This window comes from Leiobunum rupestre, chromosome 7 (genome assembly GCF_980474605.1).
Source record: "Leiobunum rupestre chromosome 7, qqLeiRupe1.1.hap1, whole genome shotgun sequence".
Lineage (NCBI taxonomy): Eukaryota > Metazoa > Arthropoda > Arachnida > Opiliones > Sclerosomatidae > Leiobunum > Leiobunum rupestre.
In genome coordinates this window covers 21491630-21510691 of record NC_143390.1, presented here as the reverse complement: position 1 = coordinate 21510691, position 19062 = coordinate 21491630, and the positions used below count along the sequence as shown (strand labels likewise).

Below are 19062 nucleotides of genomic sequence, written 5' to 3'. Positions count from 1 at the left end.
TAGGATGGTTTGGTCCGCAGCAACATGGAGAAACTCATGTTTTACGTGCTCTCCTCCCCCGAGAAACTGGACCGTATCGGTGAATACCTGGCACAGAGAGTCTCCAGAGACATACACCGGCACAAAAACGGGTAAGGACCTTGACAAACATATTCCTCGTGAAGATTTGTACGTATTTTCCTTTTTGCGGGACTAGTTACGTAGTGATAGCCATGGAAGCGATGGACCAACTGTTGCAAGCCTGTCACGCCCAATGTCTCAATCTCTTCGTGGAGAGCTTCTTAAAAATGGTTCAGAGACTCTTAGAGTGCCAAGATGCCGAATTACAACTCATGGCTACTCTCTCTGTACGTGACCTTGTCGCGTGTCGGTGTGATCCCATTGGGAACCCTAAATGATCATTTGTCCCGTCTTTAGTTTGTCAAGTTTGCCAACATAGAGGAAGACACCCCCTCTTACCACAGACGATACGACTTCTTCGTCTCGAAATTCTCAGCGCTGTGCCACAGTAACCACCACGACATTAACATCAGGACCCAGTTAGTACCACTTTGTCCCTTTTTTTAAACCCTTAAGTATAATCACCACCATCTTTGACAAATAATCTACTGTCCGATATTGGAAATATTTCCACTCAAATATTAAACACGTGCACGATATAAGTTAACTACGTTAGGCCTACTATCTTTAAAATACGCGAATAAGTAGATTAGTCCATAATGAAAAGGGATAAAAAAGCTAAACGATAAACAAATTTTAAGAAATTTTAAATATTACAAATACTTAGTACCAATAGATCTTCGAGCAAACATAAAGACGCGAAACTCGGACCAAATAGATCTTCGAGTGGAAAACTAAATTAAATTAAATTAAATAGCCAGAAGTTCCAACGGTAGACCGGTTTCGTCCTGTTTGGGAGTCATCAGTACCATGCGGGAAATCTGACTCGCGACTTTTATGTCTTTGTTTGCTCGAAGACCTATTGGTACGAGCTATTTCTAAGTTTTTAAATTTCTTCCAGTTTGTTTCCTAATATCGTTAGCTCATTATCTGAAACATTTGAATTTGGGTGGAAATTTTTCATGATTCTCTGTAGGAGCGCTGTTGGGCGGTGCAATTTAATTGGGATTAGGGTCCATTATTTATTAGTCCAAGGATATAATCTCACGTTGTCTTTAGGTTACGGTTGGCGGGTTTGAAGGGTCTTCAAGGCGTGGTTCGAAAGACGGTCAGCGACGATTTGCAAGCGAATATTTGGGACGAAATGCACATGGAGAAAATCGTTCCTTCACTGCTCTTCAACATGGAAGATCACATGTACGTTGGATTGCATTTTCTCTATTAACCGTTGTTGATATTGAGCCGAACGCGCTCTATCTGTTTCCAGTGGTCAGCCGCACGAAACGACGGACATACCCCAAGAGGAAAGCTATCCCTGGACTTTGGCCGAAATGTGTCTGCGTCAGCTTATGGGAAGGGCTACCTTCGGGCACATCCTATCGGTGCTTGGTCCAGTTCTGAGACATTTGGATAGTCATCAGCTATGGGTTCCTAACGACTTCTCCGTGCACACCTTCAAAATTATCATGTACTCCATTCAAGCCCAGTATTCGTTTTCCGTTATTCAAGCATTGATGAACCACATGGACGACATGTCCAAAACGGGAGGTGCCAAAGTCTTGACTGGTATGGTCGGCGCCCTGTCTCATATTGTCGCCATCGCCGCCAGCGAGAGCATTGGTGAGTTTTTTTTATTATCTATGAGGCCTGCGCGACTTTGTAACGTCTAGGAGCAACAAACACAAGGAGAACGCAGCTAGCCTTTAAACACGCTAACGAAGGGTTGTGTACGAATTTCATTGGACGAGCGTCACGAGCCTTTACGCTGAACGATTTACGGGCGGGGGGAAGACAATTTCCGAATTTTCCCCTTCCGACGGCAGCAGGCGCTGAAGCGTCTAACCAATGAAAAATGTACGCAAGAAAATCCACGACTTTGGACGGGTTGCGTTCTCCTTGTGTGGGGTGTTGTGTTTGTTGCTCCTAGGTAACGTACTGTACCGGAGTACGATACGGTGATACGTCATGGAAACGCGTTAGTCACTCATAGTGTTTTCCATTTGACTGTTGGAGATTCGCTCCGAATCTGTCTCTGACGTCATAGATCTCGCATCAGTCGACTAGAGTAAAACCGCAAATGGAACATCCCATTAGCATATTCCCGCGCTTTGTTGTTTTTCGTCTGCTAGTAATTTGAATTTTCGCGTCTTGGTCTGCCATTTTGCCAAAAAATTTAAAAGGAGCACGCAAAAATTTGCTTCGATCTCGATCCGTTGATCTAACGAAATCGGCAGATTGGTTTTGATCGGAGCAAATCCGAGCACGAAAATGGAACATTAAATGTTGATCAGAGCGATCTAGAGTGCTCGAGAGCAGTCAAATGGAAAACGCTATCAGTATGGAAGAGGGAGTGACCCTAATGACGGCTATTTTTAACAGGACCGTCCGTACTGGACATCTTCAACTCTTTGTTAAATCACTTGAGACGATCGATCGAAACGAAAGCGACCAACGAGGCTGTCCTCAAGGACGAGCAACATTTCCAAGAAGCCGCCATCATCGCTCTAGGTAAGTCTTTATTCTTTAAAAACGCTTGCTTTCAATTGAATCGACTTCGACGCGTTAATGGACGCTTCAATAAAAGATACTCGGTTTCTACTCCCCTGTCCAAATTCTTCTGGGAAGGAGCTATTTCCGGTCGGTCGGTTAAACGGTTAGAATGGCTAGCCAAAAAGTCATATTTAAGCCAATTGGAGACGCGTTTTTGCCCTTATGAGAATTTTGCGTCAGATAAGAAACGCGTCGGCTCACGTGTATAAGGAACGTACTAATGTTAATTTTCGATAATATATTTTAAGGTAAATTATATAATGTTACTAAAACTAAGTATAAGAAGATAATATTATTATTATCATCATCCTCTTATGGTATAAATAATTAAAATTATATGTAATATTTTTATAATACCGGGCAATTTTAAAGCTTCTCATGGAGGCAGAGTTAATTCTTTTCATATAAAATTATATTTTGGAAACAGATGAAAACTGATTCCTTTAGAACTAAACATTACTTTTGCAGTACGGTATGCAACAAGTGTTTCCTTTTAACCAGGTAACTTTTTTGGCATGTTAAGGCTTAGCAAAAAACCGATGTTACGTTCGAGAAAGTTTCCAGCTTTCTAATATTTCAACAAGCACTATATAAATAATAACTTATGAGTCCTGGCTGTCGGAAATATTACTTCTTGGCAATTTCTGGGAAGATGTTTTATTTAAGCGCCTATTCCGTTAATTCGCAGGCGAATTCGCGAACAACCTCCCCGATTACCAGAAAATCGAAATCATGATGTTCATTCTGAACAAAGTCCCTCCTCCCCGGGAAGACCAACAGAGAACTGACACGTTACTGCAGAGAACTTTGTTGAAGAGTTTGCTTAAGGTCGGCACCAAGTACCGAACGGTTCAGATGGGGCAAGCCTTCCCTTCGTCATTCATACATCCCCTGCTGAAAATGTCCTTGGCTCCCGATCCAGAGGTCAGACTGCTCGTTCAACTTATTTTTCACACTCTCTTGGACCGGCACGACAACTTGTACAAGCTTCAGACACCGACGTAAGTTACGGACGAATAACTCTATACCAAAGAATGTCAATAACGAAACCCGACCAAACCAACAGGGTGGGTAAAATGCCTCAACTGACTTTAGAGAAATGCAGTCGGCAAGACGTCATGTTCATGAAGAAGAACGGCCCGGAGATTTTGTACCACATTTACGAGAACGTGCAAATCACGTCCAATCGAAGGGAACATTTCAAAGCGCTCTACACCAGTCTGGCCCTCATCTGCTTGGAATTGGGCAGCGAGGATGTCATCACCGAACTCTTACGCCTAACCTTCGCCATACAAGTAAGTCACCTTGCAGTTCCGTTTAAGAATAACGAAGGGTAAAGACTCTTTATAATCAACGTAGGAAATTCCGGTCACAACGGGAGTTAATTTCAGCGCCCAACATAAAGCGTACATTATGGGACTTGTGGCCAGTTTACTCTATTTGGTTGGGCAGCTAACGGCAATACCGGCGTTGTGCTCCCATATTGAAATGGTACGATTAGCAATTTATACCCTATTACTAGCGGATGGTAGCATTTCTAGTATTTTTCCCTCTATAGGTGACGAAAGCGAGAGAGGAGAAAGCCCCCTATTTGTTACCATCCTCCGAGGAAGACGATACTGACGGGGGAGGAGAGCCGGCTAATTTGGTGATAGAGGAACCCATTCCCGTCGAACTGCTGTTCGATCGTGGCGCCATCTCGGAGGCGTTACAAAGCACCGGCCACGACACTTCCAAACTCATGCACCCCTTCGTTCCCAGAAATATCAGCTCTGGTAAGTACCAAACCTTTTCTTGTAACTCCAATAAGCCTTGGAAAAATGAAATAATGAACCCGAATTTGCATAGCTTACAGCGCTACTACCGAGATAATCGCGAAAATGTTCCACCCTAATACAAAGCACGCGTGTAAAGATATATATTCCAAACGTTGTTCGGTTATTTGGGTGGGAATATTTCCAATAACGGACACTGTAGCGCTACAAGCGCCTCTACTCTAAAAGAACCAAGCTTGCTAATAGATACGGATCCAGTAGTTTCTTTTTCTAGACTGCTAAAAATATCCCAGAGATTCAACACGATGTAAATTCTTGTCTACGCGGGTAGACTGTGCTATTTTTGCATATAGGCTATTTAAAAACCTTTAGTTAACAAAAATTTTATTTTATTATAAGTTTGAAAGAGTACAAATAATTAGAAATTCATAAAAAATGCTAGTTTAGTGGTAGTAAAAGTGGAAATCGGGTGTCTCTTCTCTAGCCATGTTTCGTACCAATTCGTTGAGGTGCTCGTTAGTGGCCCTGTAAAAGACGAATAGAAAAAATATACGCTTTGAAATAACCTCGAGCTGTTTTATCGTAAACAGGCGAAATAACTGTGACGAGAAGCATCAGCGACTTGAACGCCATTAACGTCGAAGTGGACAGTGTCAACTCTTCCCCCGGGATGACGAGGGTAACCCAATCGTTTATCTTTTAAAGCAACTGTCGGCTCTATCATTGCCACCTGTATTATGAAAAGGCTCCTGTTATTAGAGATGGCCATGAATCTATCTGATTTTTCGAAAAAAAAAAGACTTTACTGGAGAGCGTGGTGCCATCTACTTATGGCAAAGGAAGCTAAAGTTTAAAATAGCCAAATGATACCGTCGTCAGTAAGTCATTGTAGACTATTATATTTAGACCTCTTATGCTCTCTTTAGTGGACTTTAACCTAAATTATATATCCCATATAAAATATATTGTTTAAAATTACTGTAATTTATGTTATTGATCAATTTACAAACGAGGCAATCAACGCGAGGCGAGGGGTACATATAAGTACCCGCCTTTTGGGTCAAAATGTAGCTTAACTATCTTGTTTTTATATCGATGCTAGCGACATCTGTTGAAAAAAGAGCTGCTTCACGTCCAGCCGACACTTGCTTTAAGAGTCCTTTTTTGCGTAGGCCTTTGCGAAATGGTTTTGTATATATTTCTTTCAGAAACAACCGGAAGAAGAGATCACGATAGAATCCCTGAAGAAGTTGGTTCTGGAGCCGTTGAATACCAGACGGGAGCAGCAGGCCGAGAAGCGACTGAGGGTGGTGGAGAGGTTCCGAACCACGCCCTTCGACGAGCTCGTCTCCAAAACGGAAGAAGTACGTCCCCATATCTCCTACCTTGTCAATCGTCTCGCGGGTCGCGTATCGGCTGGTACTTCCGCTCGATCGCTTCCGTTTTGCGACATTTGCGACTTGACCCACTGCGCCACTGTTCTTGTCTAAATTAAATATAAAACAAAATACAATCCGCCCCTTTAATATCTAAAAAAATAAATAAATCACTTTTATCTAACTATTTTTGGCAAAGTACCACGACCCGCTTTGTGGCTCCATCTGTCGCGCGATTAGAGAAATAAATTGTTGTTTTCTTTTTATTGATGGTTCTCCATTTCTTTTCCGCTTAGACGGTTGACTTGCAGAATAAGCTGAATGAAATATTCGGCAAGCTGCCAGCTCCGAGCACCCCGGACACCAGTAGCAGACCCTCGTCACCCATGACCCCGGGAAGGGTCGAAGACAACCACGCCCATAACTCTACCCCCTTACCACCAGTTTACCCCATTAAATTTCCAGATTTGTTCGTATTTTAAAACAAATATCCTTCCATTAACCAGTTTTATAAATAGTTAAAAATAAAACGGAGCGTCATAATATCCTTCAAATTTTAAGTAACCGAATGATTATCGTTATTTTCGTAATTGTAATAATAAACCGAAAAATAATATATACCTACAGTCTTAAAACAAAATCTAGAAGACCAATTTTTTTAAGTAAAAAAAAATTCTGATAGTTTGATGAACATTGTGGTTGACATTAGCGATTTCTTTAACTATTTAGAAGTGCGTAACGTCATTTATGGATCAACTGGGGTCGTTATTGACTCGCTAATACACTTAGTAGACGGGTTAAGCCCACTCTCGCTCGAAAAACGTGTAGGGTAATCAGTCTCTACGTGATAAAGCTACGTCTACAATGCTACACGTTCAACCCTACGCGTTTTCTGGCGCGGGCTTAACCCCTCTATTATTCGGAGACAGAGGGAAATTTGTCAATTTCATTTTTAACTGTTAAAATGCATGAAATAGTTATAATAGACCAGTTATTGTTATTTCATATGAAAACAAAAACAAATTATATTCCTGAAGAATAAAGCAAAATTGGTCGTATATTAAAACGAAAAATTTAATTAAACTTACTTGGGTTTTTTCGGGCTGGAAACTTGGCAACTCGTATCCCGGGTGACCGTTTCCGGTTTCGCCGCTTCCCGCAACGTCATTTCCGATTCTTTGGCCACAGTAGGTTTTTGCACGATCCTAGAGGCAATTTTGGTCGTTTCAAAAACCACTTCCGGTTTGGTTTCGGTTTTCGCGTCATTCTGTAGAGGAAAGGAGTGAGGAACTTCCACCAAGTGATTGCTCGTGACTCGATAAGTCGTCTTAGCCACAAAGAAAAAGCGAACAATTATGTAAGACGAGAAAGACCGAGGCTTATCGTTAATTCCGTTATTTTTTTCAACCTGTTGCAAGAGTTTTTTCCCCTCTAATTCCCGCTTCTCCTCGTCCAACAGAAGTTGACGAAATTGAGTAATTTGGTCGACAATTTCCGGCGGAGGAGTCTCTAGGCTCGGTTTTTTTTCAAAGGCTAGAATAAAGTAGGTCAATTTGCCGGGTTACGTGGATGCAGAAGTACATGATCTACTCTTACGAGAGAAGTATCCATCACCATTTTTCGTAGTTAAATGGTAAAAATGGGCTGCGTAGGTTTATTTACTTATATTGAAACATATTTCCGGATGTCATACGGTTAGAAAGTCAGGACATGTAGGGTTCTCAACGATCCTTCAAGTCTTATATTTCTAAATTCTGAAATGATCATATAAATCCTATAGTTCCCTATAATTCTGAAATGATCATATAAATCCTATAGTTCCCTATAATTCTGAAATGATCATATAAATCCTATAGTTCCCTATAATTCTGAAATGATCATAAATCCTATAGTTCCCTATATTTCTGAAATGATCATATAAATCCTACAGTTCCCTATAATTCTGAAATGATCATATAAATCCTATAGTTCCCTATAATTCTGAAATGATCATATAAATCCTATAGTTCCCTATATTTCTGAAATGATCATATAAATCCTACAGTTCCCTATAATTCTGAAATGATCATATAAATCCTATAGTTCCCTATAATTCTGAAATGATCATATAAATCCTATAGTTCCCTATAATTCTGAAATGATCATATAAATCCTATAGTTCCCTATAATTCTGAAATGATCATATAAATCCTATAGTTCCCTATAATTCTGAAATGATCATATAAATCCTATAGTTCCCTATAATTCTGAAATGATCATATAAATCCTATAGTTCCCTATAATTCTGAAATGATCATATAAATCCTATAGTTCCCTATAATTCTGAAATGATCATATAAATCCTATAGTTCCCTATAATTCTGAAATGATCATATAAATCCTATAGTTCCCTATAATTCTGAAATGATCATATAAATCCTATAGTTCCCTATAATTCTGAAATGATCATATAAATCCTATAGTTCCCTATAATTCTGAAATGATCATATAAATCCTATAGTTCCCTATATTTCTGAAATGATCATATAAATCCTACAGTTCCCTATAATTCTGAAATGATCATATAAATCCTATAGTTCCCTATAATTCTGAAATGATCATATAAATCCTATAGTTCCCTATAATTCTGAAATGATCATATAAATCCTATAGTTCCCTATAATTCTGAAATGATCATATAAATCCTATAGTTCCCTATAATTCTGAAATGATCATATAAATCCTATAGTTCCCTATAATTCTGAAATGATCATATAAATCCTATAGTTCCCTATAATTCTGAAATGATCATATAAATCCTATAGTTCCCTATAATTCTGAAATGATCATATAAATCCTATAGTTCCCTATATTTCTGAAATGATCATATAAATCCTACAGTTCCCTATAATTCTGAAATGATCATATAAATCCTATAGTTCCCTATTATTCTGAAATGATCATATAAATCCTATAGTTCCCTATAATTCTGAAATGATCATATAAATCCTATAGTTCTATATAATTCTGAAATGATCATATAAATCCTATAGTTCCCTATAATTCTGAAATGATCATATAAATCCTATAGTTCCCTATATTTCGGAAATGATCATATAAATCCTACAGTTCCCTATAATTCTGAAATGATCATATAAATCCTACAGTTCCCTATAATTCTGAAATGATCATATAAATCCTACAGTTCCCTATATTTCTGAAATGATCATATAAATCCTACAGTTCCCTATAATTCTGAAATGATCATATAAATCCTATAGTTCCCTATAATTCTGAAATGATCATATAAATCCTATAGTTCCCTATAATTCTGAAATGATCATATAAATCCTATAGTTCCCTATAATTCTGAAATGATCATATAAATCCTATAGTTCCCTATAATTCTGAAATGATCATATAAATCCTATAGTTCCCTATAATTCTGAAATGATCATATAAATCCTATAGTTCCCTATAATTCTGAAATGATCATATAAATCCTATAGTTCCCTATAATTCTGAAATGATCATATAAATCCTATAGTTCCCTATAATTCTGAAATGATCATATAAATCCTATAGTTCTATATAATTCTGAAATGATCATATAAATCCTATAGTTCCCTATAATTCTGAAATGATCATATAAATCCTATAGTTCCCTATATTTCGGAAATGATCATATAAATCCTACAGTTCCCTATAATTCTGAAATGATCATATAAATCCTACAGTTCCCTATAATTCTGAAATGATCATATAAATCCTATAGTTCCCTATATTTCTGAAATGATCATATAAATCCTACAGTTCCCTATAATTCTGAAATGATCATATAAATCCTATAGTTCCCTATAATTCTGAAATGATCATATAAATCCTATAGTTCCCTATAATTCTGAAATGATCATATAAATCCTATAGTTCCCTATAATTCTGAAATGATCATATAAATCCTATAGTTCCCTATAATTCTGAAATGATCATATAAATCCTATAGTTCCCTATAATTCTGAAATGATCATATAAATCCTATAGTTCCCTATAATTCTGAAATGATCATATAAATCCTATAGTTCCCTATAATTCTGAAATGATCATATAAATCCTATAGTTCCCTATATTTCTGAAATGATCATATAAATCCTACAGTTCCCTATAATTCTGAAACGATCCTATAAATCCTATAACTCCCTATAATTCTGAAACGAACCTATAAATCCTATAATTTCCTATAATTCTGAAACGAACCTATAAATCCTATAATTTCCTATAATTCTGAAACTATCCTATAAATCCTATATTTCCTATAATTCTGAAAGGATCCTATAAATCCTATATTTTCCTATAATTCTGAAACGATCCTATAAATCATATTTTATAATTTTGAAACGATCTTATAAATCCCATATTTTCCTATAATTCTGAAACTATCCTATAAATCCTATATATTTCCCATGGTTCTGAAACGTTCCTATAAATCCTATATTTTCCTATAATTCGGAAAGGATCGTATAAATCCTATATTTTCTTTTAATTCGGAAACGACCGTATAAATCCTATATTTTCTTTTAATTCGGAAACGATCCTATAAATCCTATATTTTCCCATAGTTCTGAAACGTTCCTATAAAGCCTATATTTCCTATAATTCGGAAAGGATAGTATAAATCCTATATTTTCCTATAATTCTGAAACGATCCTGTAAATCATATATTTTATAATTTTTAAACGATCTTATAAATCCTATATTTTCCTATGATTCGGAAACCATCCTATATTTTCCTATGATTCGGAAACCATCCTATATTTTCCTATGATTCGGAAACCATCCTATAAAATCCTATATTTTCCTATGATTCTGAAACGATCCTATAAATCCTATATTTTCCTATGATTCGGAAACGATCCTATAAAATCCTATATTTTCCTATGATTCTGAAACGATCCTATAAAATCCCACATTTCCTATATTTATAGCATTTTTCTTATATACCGCCCTTTGCTGTATAATGTCTTGTACTACATGCCATATTTTGTACCGCAATTTTTTCTTCCAAAACGTGCTCTGTAAAATCAACATGTAGTATGCGAAGGTACATGTTTTAAGCCCAAAATACACCCTTCTAACGATGCAAAATTTAAAATTACGCTTAGTAACGACATTTTACTTATCGTCGCTTGCAAATCAAAACCACGTAACTTCAATTACGTGGTTTTTGTCTGTGAAGAAATATTTTAATTCCAGGGGTGAATTTTGAAACCAGCGACAAATAATAATAATAATAATAATAAACCTTCTAAGTTTTTATGGAAAGGAGAAACTGAATACCTCGAGTGAAACCCCCTTTAACCCCAATGGGGAGAGCACTTGCAAACTCAACGCGGAAGATGCCCACTAAAGAGTTACGTGGTTTTGGTTTTCAGATGTAAAAACTGATTTGTGTTATTGACGTAATAGTTTTACAAAGCTATTGCAGGGCAAAGTACGTCATATTTTAAATTTTCTCTAAACAAATTTAGGTAAAATCACCATGTTATTCGCTTGAAATGTGACCCTTTGCAACCTACACTTTTCAAGTTAATGATATTATCAATATACAGAATTTCCATAGTACTTGGAAAACCTGGAATTTCTGTAAAAATCAGGGAATTTGAATATGGGTCTAAAAGTCAGAGATTTTTAAAAATTAGTCTAAAAAAATCAGGGAATTTGAATATGGGTCTAAAAGTCAGAGATTTTTAAAAATTAGTCTAAAAATCAGGGAATTTGAATATGGGTCTAAAAGTCAGAGATTTTTAAAAATTAGTCTAAAAAAATCAGGGAATTTGAATATGGGTCTAAAAGTCAAGAGATTTTTAAAAATTAGTCTAAAAAAATCAGGGAATTTGAATATGGGTCTAAAAGTCAGAGATTTTTAAAAATTAGTCTAAAAATCAGGGAATTTGAATATGGGTCTAAAAGTCAGAGATTTTTAAAAATTAGTCTAAAAATCAGGGAATTTGAATATGGGTCTAAAAGTCAGAGATTTTTAAAAATTAGTCTAAAAAAATCAGGGAATTTGAATATGGGTCTAAAAGTCAAGAGATTTTTAAAAATTAGTCTAAAAATCAGGGAATTTAATTTTGGTTGCATATAGGAAACCTTTACTAAAATATAGGTAAAAAAATTTGCGGGAAATGTCAGGGAATTTAATTTTGGTTTACTAAAATATGGGTAAAAAACTTTGGAACAAAATAAGCCGAGGAAAACCTGGAAAAGTTGAATCTGAAAAAACTGGCCAATCTGAACATAGGAAATTGGATACTCCTCTCTTATAAACTTCTGATAACAATAATATTCCACCTACGGGCCATCTTTATTGGCTAATATCAACTCACTTCGTGGAGTGTCTTGAGTGGTTGGATGAGAGTTTTTCGTTGTGACGACGTTATCGGTTTTCGACCTTAGCGTGGGTATCGGGGGAGATTGCATTCGGGAAGTTTCCGTTTTCCTCAGCGTGGGTATCGGCGGCGACTCTGACCTATTATTGACCCCGTTGCCTCCTTGTCGCAGAGTGGAAATGGGCGGCGATCGAATTGCGCGACCCGGCTCGTGTTTCTGCAAATAATCAGAGGTTTTCGATTACCCGTAGTTTAAAACCAGGTCAAAGGCCCTTTACCACTTCGGCGACCCGCTGGTCGTTCCGCCTTTGTCTGGCCTCTCGTTTCCTTTGTTCCTCTTCTCGTTTCATTTCTTCTTGTTTTTGCATTAACAATTCGTGTTTTCTTTGCGCCTGTTTATGTCGTAAAGTCAAGATCGTTAGAGGAATCCAAATAAATATTAGAAATCTAGAGGAATTCAAAGAAATATTGGAAATCTAGAGAAATAAATGGAAATATTTTCGATATTTCTGGAAATCGAGAAATTAAAGAAATATTGGAAATTGAAAGAAATATTAGAAATCTCGAGAAATCCAAATAAATATTAGAAATCTCGAGAAATTCAAAGAAATATTGGAAATCTAGAGAAATAAATGGAAATATTTTCGATATTTCTGGAAATCGAGAAATTAAAGAAATATTGGAAATTGAAAGAAATATTAGAAATCTCGAGAAATCCAAATAAATATTAGAAATCTCGAGAAATTCATAGAAATATTGGAAATCTAGAGAAATAAATGGAAATATTTTCGATATTTCTGGAAATCGAGAAATTAAAGAAATATTGGAAATTGAAAGAAATATTAGAAATCTCGAGAAATCCAAATAAATATTAGAAATCTCGAGAAATTCAAAGAAATATTGGAAATCTAGAGAAATAAATGGAAATATTTTCGATATTTCTGGAAATCGAGAAATCTAAAGAAATATTGGAAATTGAAAGAAATATTGGAAATTGAAAGAGATATTGGAAATTGAAAGAGATATTGGAAATTGAAAGAGATATTGGAAATTGAAAGAAATATTGGAAATCTAAAGAAATTTTGGAAATCTAAAGAAATTTTGGAAATCTAAAGAAATATTGGAAATTTAGACAGATAAACGGAAATATTTCCGATATTTCTGGAAATCTAGAGAGATAAACGGAAATATTTCCGATATTTCTGGAAATTTAGAGATATAAACGTAAATATTTCCGATATTTCTGAAAATCTGGAACTAAACGGAAAAATTTCTGACATTTCTGGAAATCTAGAAATAAACGGAAAAATTTCTGATATTTCTGGAAATCTAGAAATGAACGGAAAAATTTCTGATATTTCTGGAAATCTAAAAATGAACGGAAAAAATTCTGATATTTCTGGAAATCTAGAAATAAACGGAAATATTTTAAAAATTTATATAAATCAAGAAATAAACAGAAATATTTGAAAAATTTATAGAAATCGAGAAATCGAAATAAATATTGCAAATCTAGAGACGTAAACGGAAATATTTTGGATATTTCTGGAAATAACGGAAATTCGGTGTACAATTTTTTTTAAGGGCCACCACCCCCGTATTTATGCAAACACGGTAAAATGTAGAGGTCACTGTGAACGCGGAAAGCGAGTGGGTGGCGGCTTCAGCTCCAAAATTTAAAAACAAAATAAGACTTCACACCAAATAAAAATTACTCAATCTTTTCGTTTACACGCTACAAGCTACCATGAAAACCCGGCTTAAGTCACTTAATAACAATAAGTATGTCAATTAGGAAAAGTTATCACCGAACTGATTTTCAGAGCTATTGCGCAATCTAGGTTTAGTACTTAGCACAGAACCCTCTAGTGTCTAAATATTACCAAGGCGAAATATACTACAAGAGCAAGTCCATAATATCAGTATCGAATAAAGGTCAGGAAATTAGCATTAATACAGTAGGAAATCCTTTTCGATTTAAATTTTTATTATTATTATTATTATTATTATTATTATTATTATTATTATTATTATTATTATTATTATTAAAATTTAGTTTTACTGAAACGGGAGTCTTAAAGGGAGTATGAACTAAATTGAAAAATCGTCTGCTAAAGTAAGCTAAGATTTGTTTTTAACGTAACTAGCGCCAATCTAACCTATTCTGTTAAATCTGGTGGAAAAATTGTGAAATTCCTTGATCCATCATAAATATGAAGGTTCCAGTGGCGTACCGTACACGGGGTTTGCCAGACAAGTTTCCCTGGGCTCCCGACCTTTAGGGGGCCCCATAGCGATCGCGAACAAGAAGGGGTGGCCCGGGTGGGAAATTGGGGAATCACACGTAGGGTGGGGGCCCCTTTTTAGCGTTCAACCCGGGGCCCCACGTCAATTCGTTACGCCACTGGGAGGTTCATATTCCCTGTAAGCCCGGTTTTATAAGCCTCATCTGAAAAGGGTATAGCACCAACAGGAAAAATCATAAGTTAATAAATTAATAATTTGGCGTATGCAAATCTGTGTGTGTAAAACACTTCGAGTACAAACGTACATCAAATTTCAGACTCCACTAAAATAGGCCTAGTCTGAAAAGGGTATAATACCAACAGGTCAAATCATAACATCGTAAGTTGATAAATTAATAATTTGGCGTATCTAAATCTGGGTGTGTAAAACACTTGCTCAGATTTAAGACTTCACTAAAATTACCCGTGCTACCTCATGACGTAAACTAGAGTAAGACTTCACGAGCAAAATGGACACCTGACTTTAGGAAAGGCTTATCCCTCCTACGCTGATCTCAAAATAACTCGTAAAGCCGCCAAGTACCAGACATAAATCTCCCGTTCGTTGTTTCAAACCAGCGACCCTTAAAAGGGGGGCTGTACCCTTTGAATTAGGAATAGTACCTGTAGAAATACATAGGAGCGTTCGGGAGTGGTAGTTTCGCGAAACAAATTCTGAAATTTCGAGTATGAGCACTCAGCCGTCAACTCTATCATTATAGGGTGGCGCCATCTATCCCTTTCAAGGTGGAATATTGGAAAAAATCATTTTCATAGTTCTCGCCGCTAACAGCGGATGGCGCCACCAACAAATGATGATAGTGTTCTCAATTTTGAAAAATTGGTTTCTCGGAAGGCAGCTTGAAACTGTAATACTATCGGTACTATTCCAAATTCAATGGCTGTACCTCTTTCTCCTTCTCCTTCTTGGCGGCCATCTCCTCTTCGTACTCCCGCTGCATCTTGAGCCTCTGCTCCTCGATTCTTTTGGCCAGTTTCTCCTCTTCCTCCCGTTCCTTCCGCTTGGCTTCCTCCAGCCTCCGCTTTTTCTCTTCAATCTGTTTTACGGGAGAGACGCGTTTACTTTCTTTTCAATTATCCGAAGAGCGTTAATGTGTCAGATAAATCTTCCTAATGGCTCCAAAAAGGGGTGGCGGGTCGCGTCATCCGAGGGTGTGGACCTCTTACTTGTTTTTGTAAGTCGTCCCGGTACTGTTGGCCCGCTTTGGGATTATTATTACAGTTGCCTTGAAGCGAGCGCGTTACGCAGTCGTCTTTCGGACCCAGCCATCCGTAGTCTTGGCTAGTCGCTTTTTGCAACAAAAAATTAACACAAAATAGTCGTTAGTTACGCTCGCTTTGCCAACGTCAAATTATAAGTTTGAAAGCCTGGTTTTCAATAAGGCTAAACCGTGACCGTTGAGCGTAGACGCAAAAATCTTCGTTAGGCCTAAGCTTTCGTTTCCACTAGCGCGCGTAACGGTGCGTCACTCAAAGTACAAACGTTTTGACGCGAGTAAAGAAAAATGCATTGGGGAGCGCGCTAGTGGAAACTAAGCATAGGCCTAATACGATTTTTGCGTCAACGCCGGTCAATCTTAGGTAGGCCAAAAAATATACAGAATGTAATTATAATTACGTGCTTTATCCGTATCGGACGGCACGGGAACTGTTACTGCGGTTGGTTGGTAAAACCTATTAGAGATAATTACTTTTAATTACTAATTTTTTACGGGTTTAATAACTTAGAAGGTAGATAAGATTTTTTATATTACTTGTGATTGCTTTTGCTTTCGTCCATAAAGGGAGGTCTAGCTTCGGGTAGTGCCCTATTACATAGAATTGCAATTACCGAGGATTAGCTAATTACTTACGTACTAGATTTGGTATATTTACTGAGGTCTCTTTTTAACTTCTTTCTCCGTGAAGCTTGGAGAATATGATTCACCCTGATTCACTCTGCAGTTGTATTTGTAAGTATAAAATTAAATTAATTGGTCTCATACACAACGCGTTATGATTATTAAGCCTTTTACCCATTCTGAGGAGCGTAATTCGAAGTCATCATGTTAGGACTAGCGCTTAGAACTCGTGATCGGCGACGTTCCCTGCCTGGAATTGTTATACTTTAAAATTTCAATGATTTTCATGGATCTAACTTTAACCAAAGATAATATAGATCACGGTACTCTAGATTCGAATTCTGAGAGCTTTCTGATTGACGGTTTTGTAACGAAGCGTTTATCCACTTCCGGCACGTAACCTCCGAAAACTCGGCCTCCGTCGGTCGCTGTATACAGTGATTTCAGTATCACGTGACACGACGTCACCTATGCTTTTTCAGATAGAGAAAAAATCCCGCACAAAATGGCAGCCATAGCCAAAGCTACGAACTGAAACAACTCAATTGTCCTATCACGGCCAACTTTGATGACGCGCTATTCGCGCAACAGTGCGTTATCAAAGTTGGCCGTGGAGAGTGTTGTCGTCTGAAATCCTGCGACGTCACCATTGTAATTTGCCTATTGATAAAAAACGGTAACTGTCATGGCGGCCACTATTAACACTACAGCTGTGACGTTGCAGGTTTTCAAAATCGTATGAGACGACAACACTCTATAGATGGTTACATGGAGCAATTTTTTCGGAGTTCCCGTAGGGAGTGGGTAAACGCTATTGACAACGTGCGAGGCTGTTATTTCGAATCTAGCGTACAAAGGTCTATATTATCTTTAATTAATAATTAATTAATTAATTACTAAAACGTAAAACACAATTTTCCCCATCCCTCTCCTGACTAAAAAATGCGCGATCGTATCACCAGTAACGGCCATATTTAAAAAATAGGATTAAAATCTATTGTTTCTTCACGTGGCCACTATTTATGATACCAGGAATCCATAACGCTACTTGGAATGAATAACGGCTTCGATTCCCCGCCGTTGTGGCGGAACATAGTAGGCGGAGCTTATAAGCCTTTGCTTGTCACTGAATTTGACGTCTTTTAAGGCTGTATACACGTTTTTAGCCCCTCCCACAATGTTCCGCCACAAAATACCACAGGGGATATGGGGAGATACTCATTCCAAGTAGCGTTATGGATTCCTGATGATACATGCATATTTTTCCCGATAAAGGTAGTGCTTGCTAAAGAAATTCAGATCTATCAAAAAAAATTACTTTGAAACTGAGCGGGAGATGGCGTCAAATAATGATTTCCGTCTCCTCTTTGAGACATACTGCTGCCGTTACCCAAATTAGTTTCGTTAGGTCTGTGAAAGTAAATATTAATTGAAAGAAAGTCGACATATAGGATTTCCCCGCGATTATCGTATTGCAAATTGCGTACTGAGTGCTACTTTGAGCGGGGGGTTCAGTGGAAGAAACGCAATCTAAGGCTCCAAAGTCATTCACATCTCTGTTGGAACATTGAAAAGGGAACAGAAATTTAAACGTATTGCATGTCACGCGCGTCGGAGAGTTCCGAAGGGAAATGACTTACCTGTATCTCATTTCTTCTTGCTTCTTCCTTCGTAGCATTTCCCGGTAATCCATTTCCTGTTTCTGATGAGCTTCTTCTCGTTGTCGAACGCGCTTTTCTCGAAGTTTGAGCTCCTCTTCATTTTTCTGCACAAGACGTGAAAATTAAATAATTGAATTAATTTTTACTCATGAATTACACGAAGTATAACCCCTCATCTTTAAAGATGTTATAATTTGTTTATATCTTTTTAATTTTCAGGAAGGTCTTAGAGAAGAAGCCTAAATATTAACTTATCCCCTAAATACTAACTTCTCTGACAACACCAACAAACTCTCAGCAACAACCAGAAGTCAATATGACTTCGTAGTGCTTAATTTTGAACAAAATGACATGGGTTTTAAACCACCATTTTACAAAACGTACAACGTATTATACGTGTTTGTGTAGGAAGATAATTTTTCAAGAAAAGGTTTGTAACTTACTAATTCAAAAATTATATTTTTAACGCAAAGTACCAAGAGTTTTAAACACTGAATGGTGATTTACCCAACAACACTTTAATTAAGCAATAGTTAATTAAATAGTTTTTGGAAAGCGAATTTTAGACAACATAGTACCGAGGTTTGAAGTGTTTTTCTTTGCGTTTCTAAGCCCACCATAGACAGTTTTGTACGCCATTTTGCATTTTAATTTATTGTATTATTTATTGCATTAAATGATATTTACTTTCTCCAAGAATCTTTGATAATCGTTTCGCCTTTCATCCGCTAATCTCTTCCTTTTTTCCTCGTAATCTCCCAAAGTAGCACCAAACCCTCCGGCCAATTGATGTCCTAAGTCATGGTGAGTAGTTCTGGTCCGTTGTTGGGACTTACGGTAGAAATATTAGTAATTAATAGTATGTCTTTATCGAAATATAAGTCCTTATTCTTACAAGTAGCATGGAGTTTCTTCACTATTCTTTTATAATAGTTGTCCCTTTTTCAAGTACATTTTCCAGCAACCTAATTTTTACGTAAGATGATGAAACTGTAATCAATCACGATTATATAATTGATTGAGTACTTTCCCACGCCGAAGGAGTTATGATATGTATCCCGCTATTAG

General features: G+C 36.9%; 2 protein-coding genes across 3 annotated transcripts in view; one reads left to right on the top strand and one right to left on the bottom strand.

Moving 5' to 3' along the window:
- The window catches only part of stmA (Protein EFR3 homolog stmA), a 33745-nt gene extending 26851 nt beyond the window's left edge, over nucleotides 1–6894 (top strand). The window contains exons 3-15 of the mRNA XM_090152774.1: nucleotides 4–131; nucleotides 197–347; nucleotides 418–539; nucleotides 1180–1317; nucleotides 1388–1740; nucleotides 2500–2628; nucleotides 3359–3671; nucleotides 3737–3965; nucleotides 4030–4161; nucleotides 4229–4445; nucleotides 5036–5124; nucleotides 5654–5809; nucleotides 6118–6894. Coding sequence (XP_090008900.1) covers nucleotides 4–131; nucleotides 197–347; nucleotides 418–539; nucleotides 1180–1317; nucleotides 1388–1740; nucleotides 2500–2628; nucleotides 3359–3671; nucleotides 3737–3965; nucleotides 4030–4161; nucleotides 4229–4445; nucleotides 5036–5124; nucleotides 5654–5809; nucleotides 6118–6303 — 2343 coding nt within the window. The 3' untranslated portion in view covers nucleotides 6304–6894. The remainder of the gene's footprint in view (nucleotides 1–3; nucleotides 132–196; nucleotides 348–417; nucleotides 540–1179; nucleotides 1318–1387; nucleotides 1741–2499; nucleotides 2629–3358; nucleotides 3672–3736; nucleotides 3966–4029; nucleotides 4162–4228; nucleotides 4446–5035; nucleotides 5125–5653; nucleotides 5810–6117) is intronic.
- On the bottom strand, nucleotides 4819–19026 carry LOC149935126 (uncharacterized). Of its 2 annotated transcripts, XM_090152775.1 has the most exons (17): nucleotides 18890–19026; nucleotides 18682–18825; nucleotides 17974–18098; nucleotides 17821–17889; nucleotides 17652–17743; nucleotides 16508–16583; nucleotides 16368–16430; nucleotides 16247–16300; nucleotides 16111–16166; nucleotides 15660–15781; nucleotides 15380–15529; nucleotides 12465–12578; nucleotides 12184–12403; nucleotides 7230–7354; nucleotides 6910–7148; nucleotides 5831–5931; nucleotides 4881–4970 (listed from the first exon to the last, which is right to left on the bottom strand). In XM_090152775.1, exons 1-16 carry the CDS (start codon nucleotides 18896–18898, stop codon nucleotides 5835–5837), a joined length of 1755 nt encoding a protein of 584 aa, XP_090008901.1. In that variant the 5' UTR covers nucleotides 18899–19026; the 3' UTR covers nucleotides 4881–4970; nucleotides 5831–5834. The 2 variants fall into 2 exon arrangements, with proteins under 2 accessions (XP_090008902.1, XP_090008901.1); XM_090152776.1 differs by lacking the exon at nucleotides 5831–5931 and having other exon boundaries at nucleotides 4819–4970.
- Nucleotides 19027–19062: the final 36 nt, after the last annotated feature.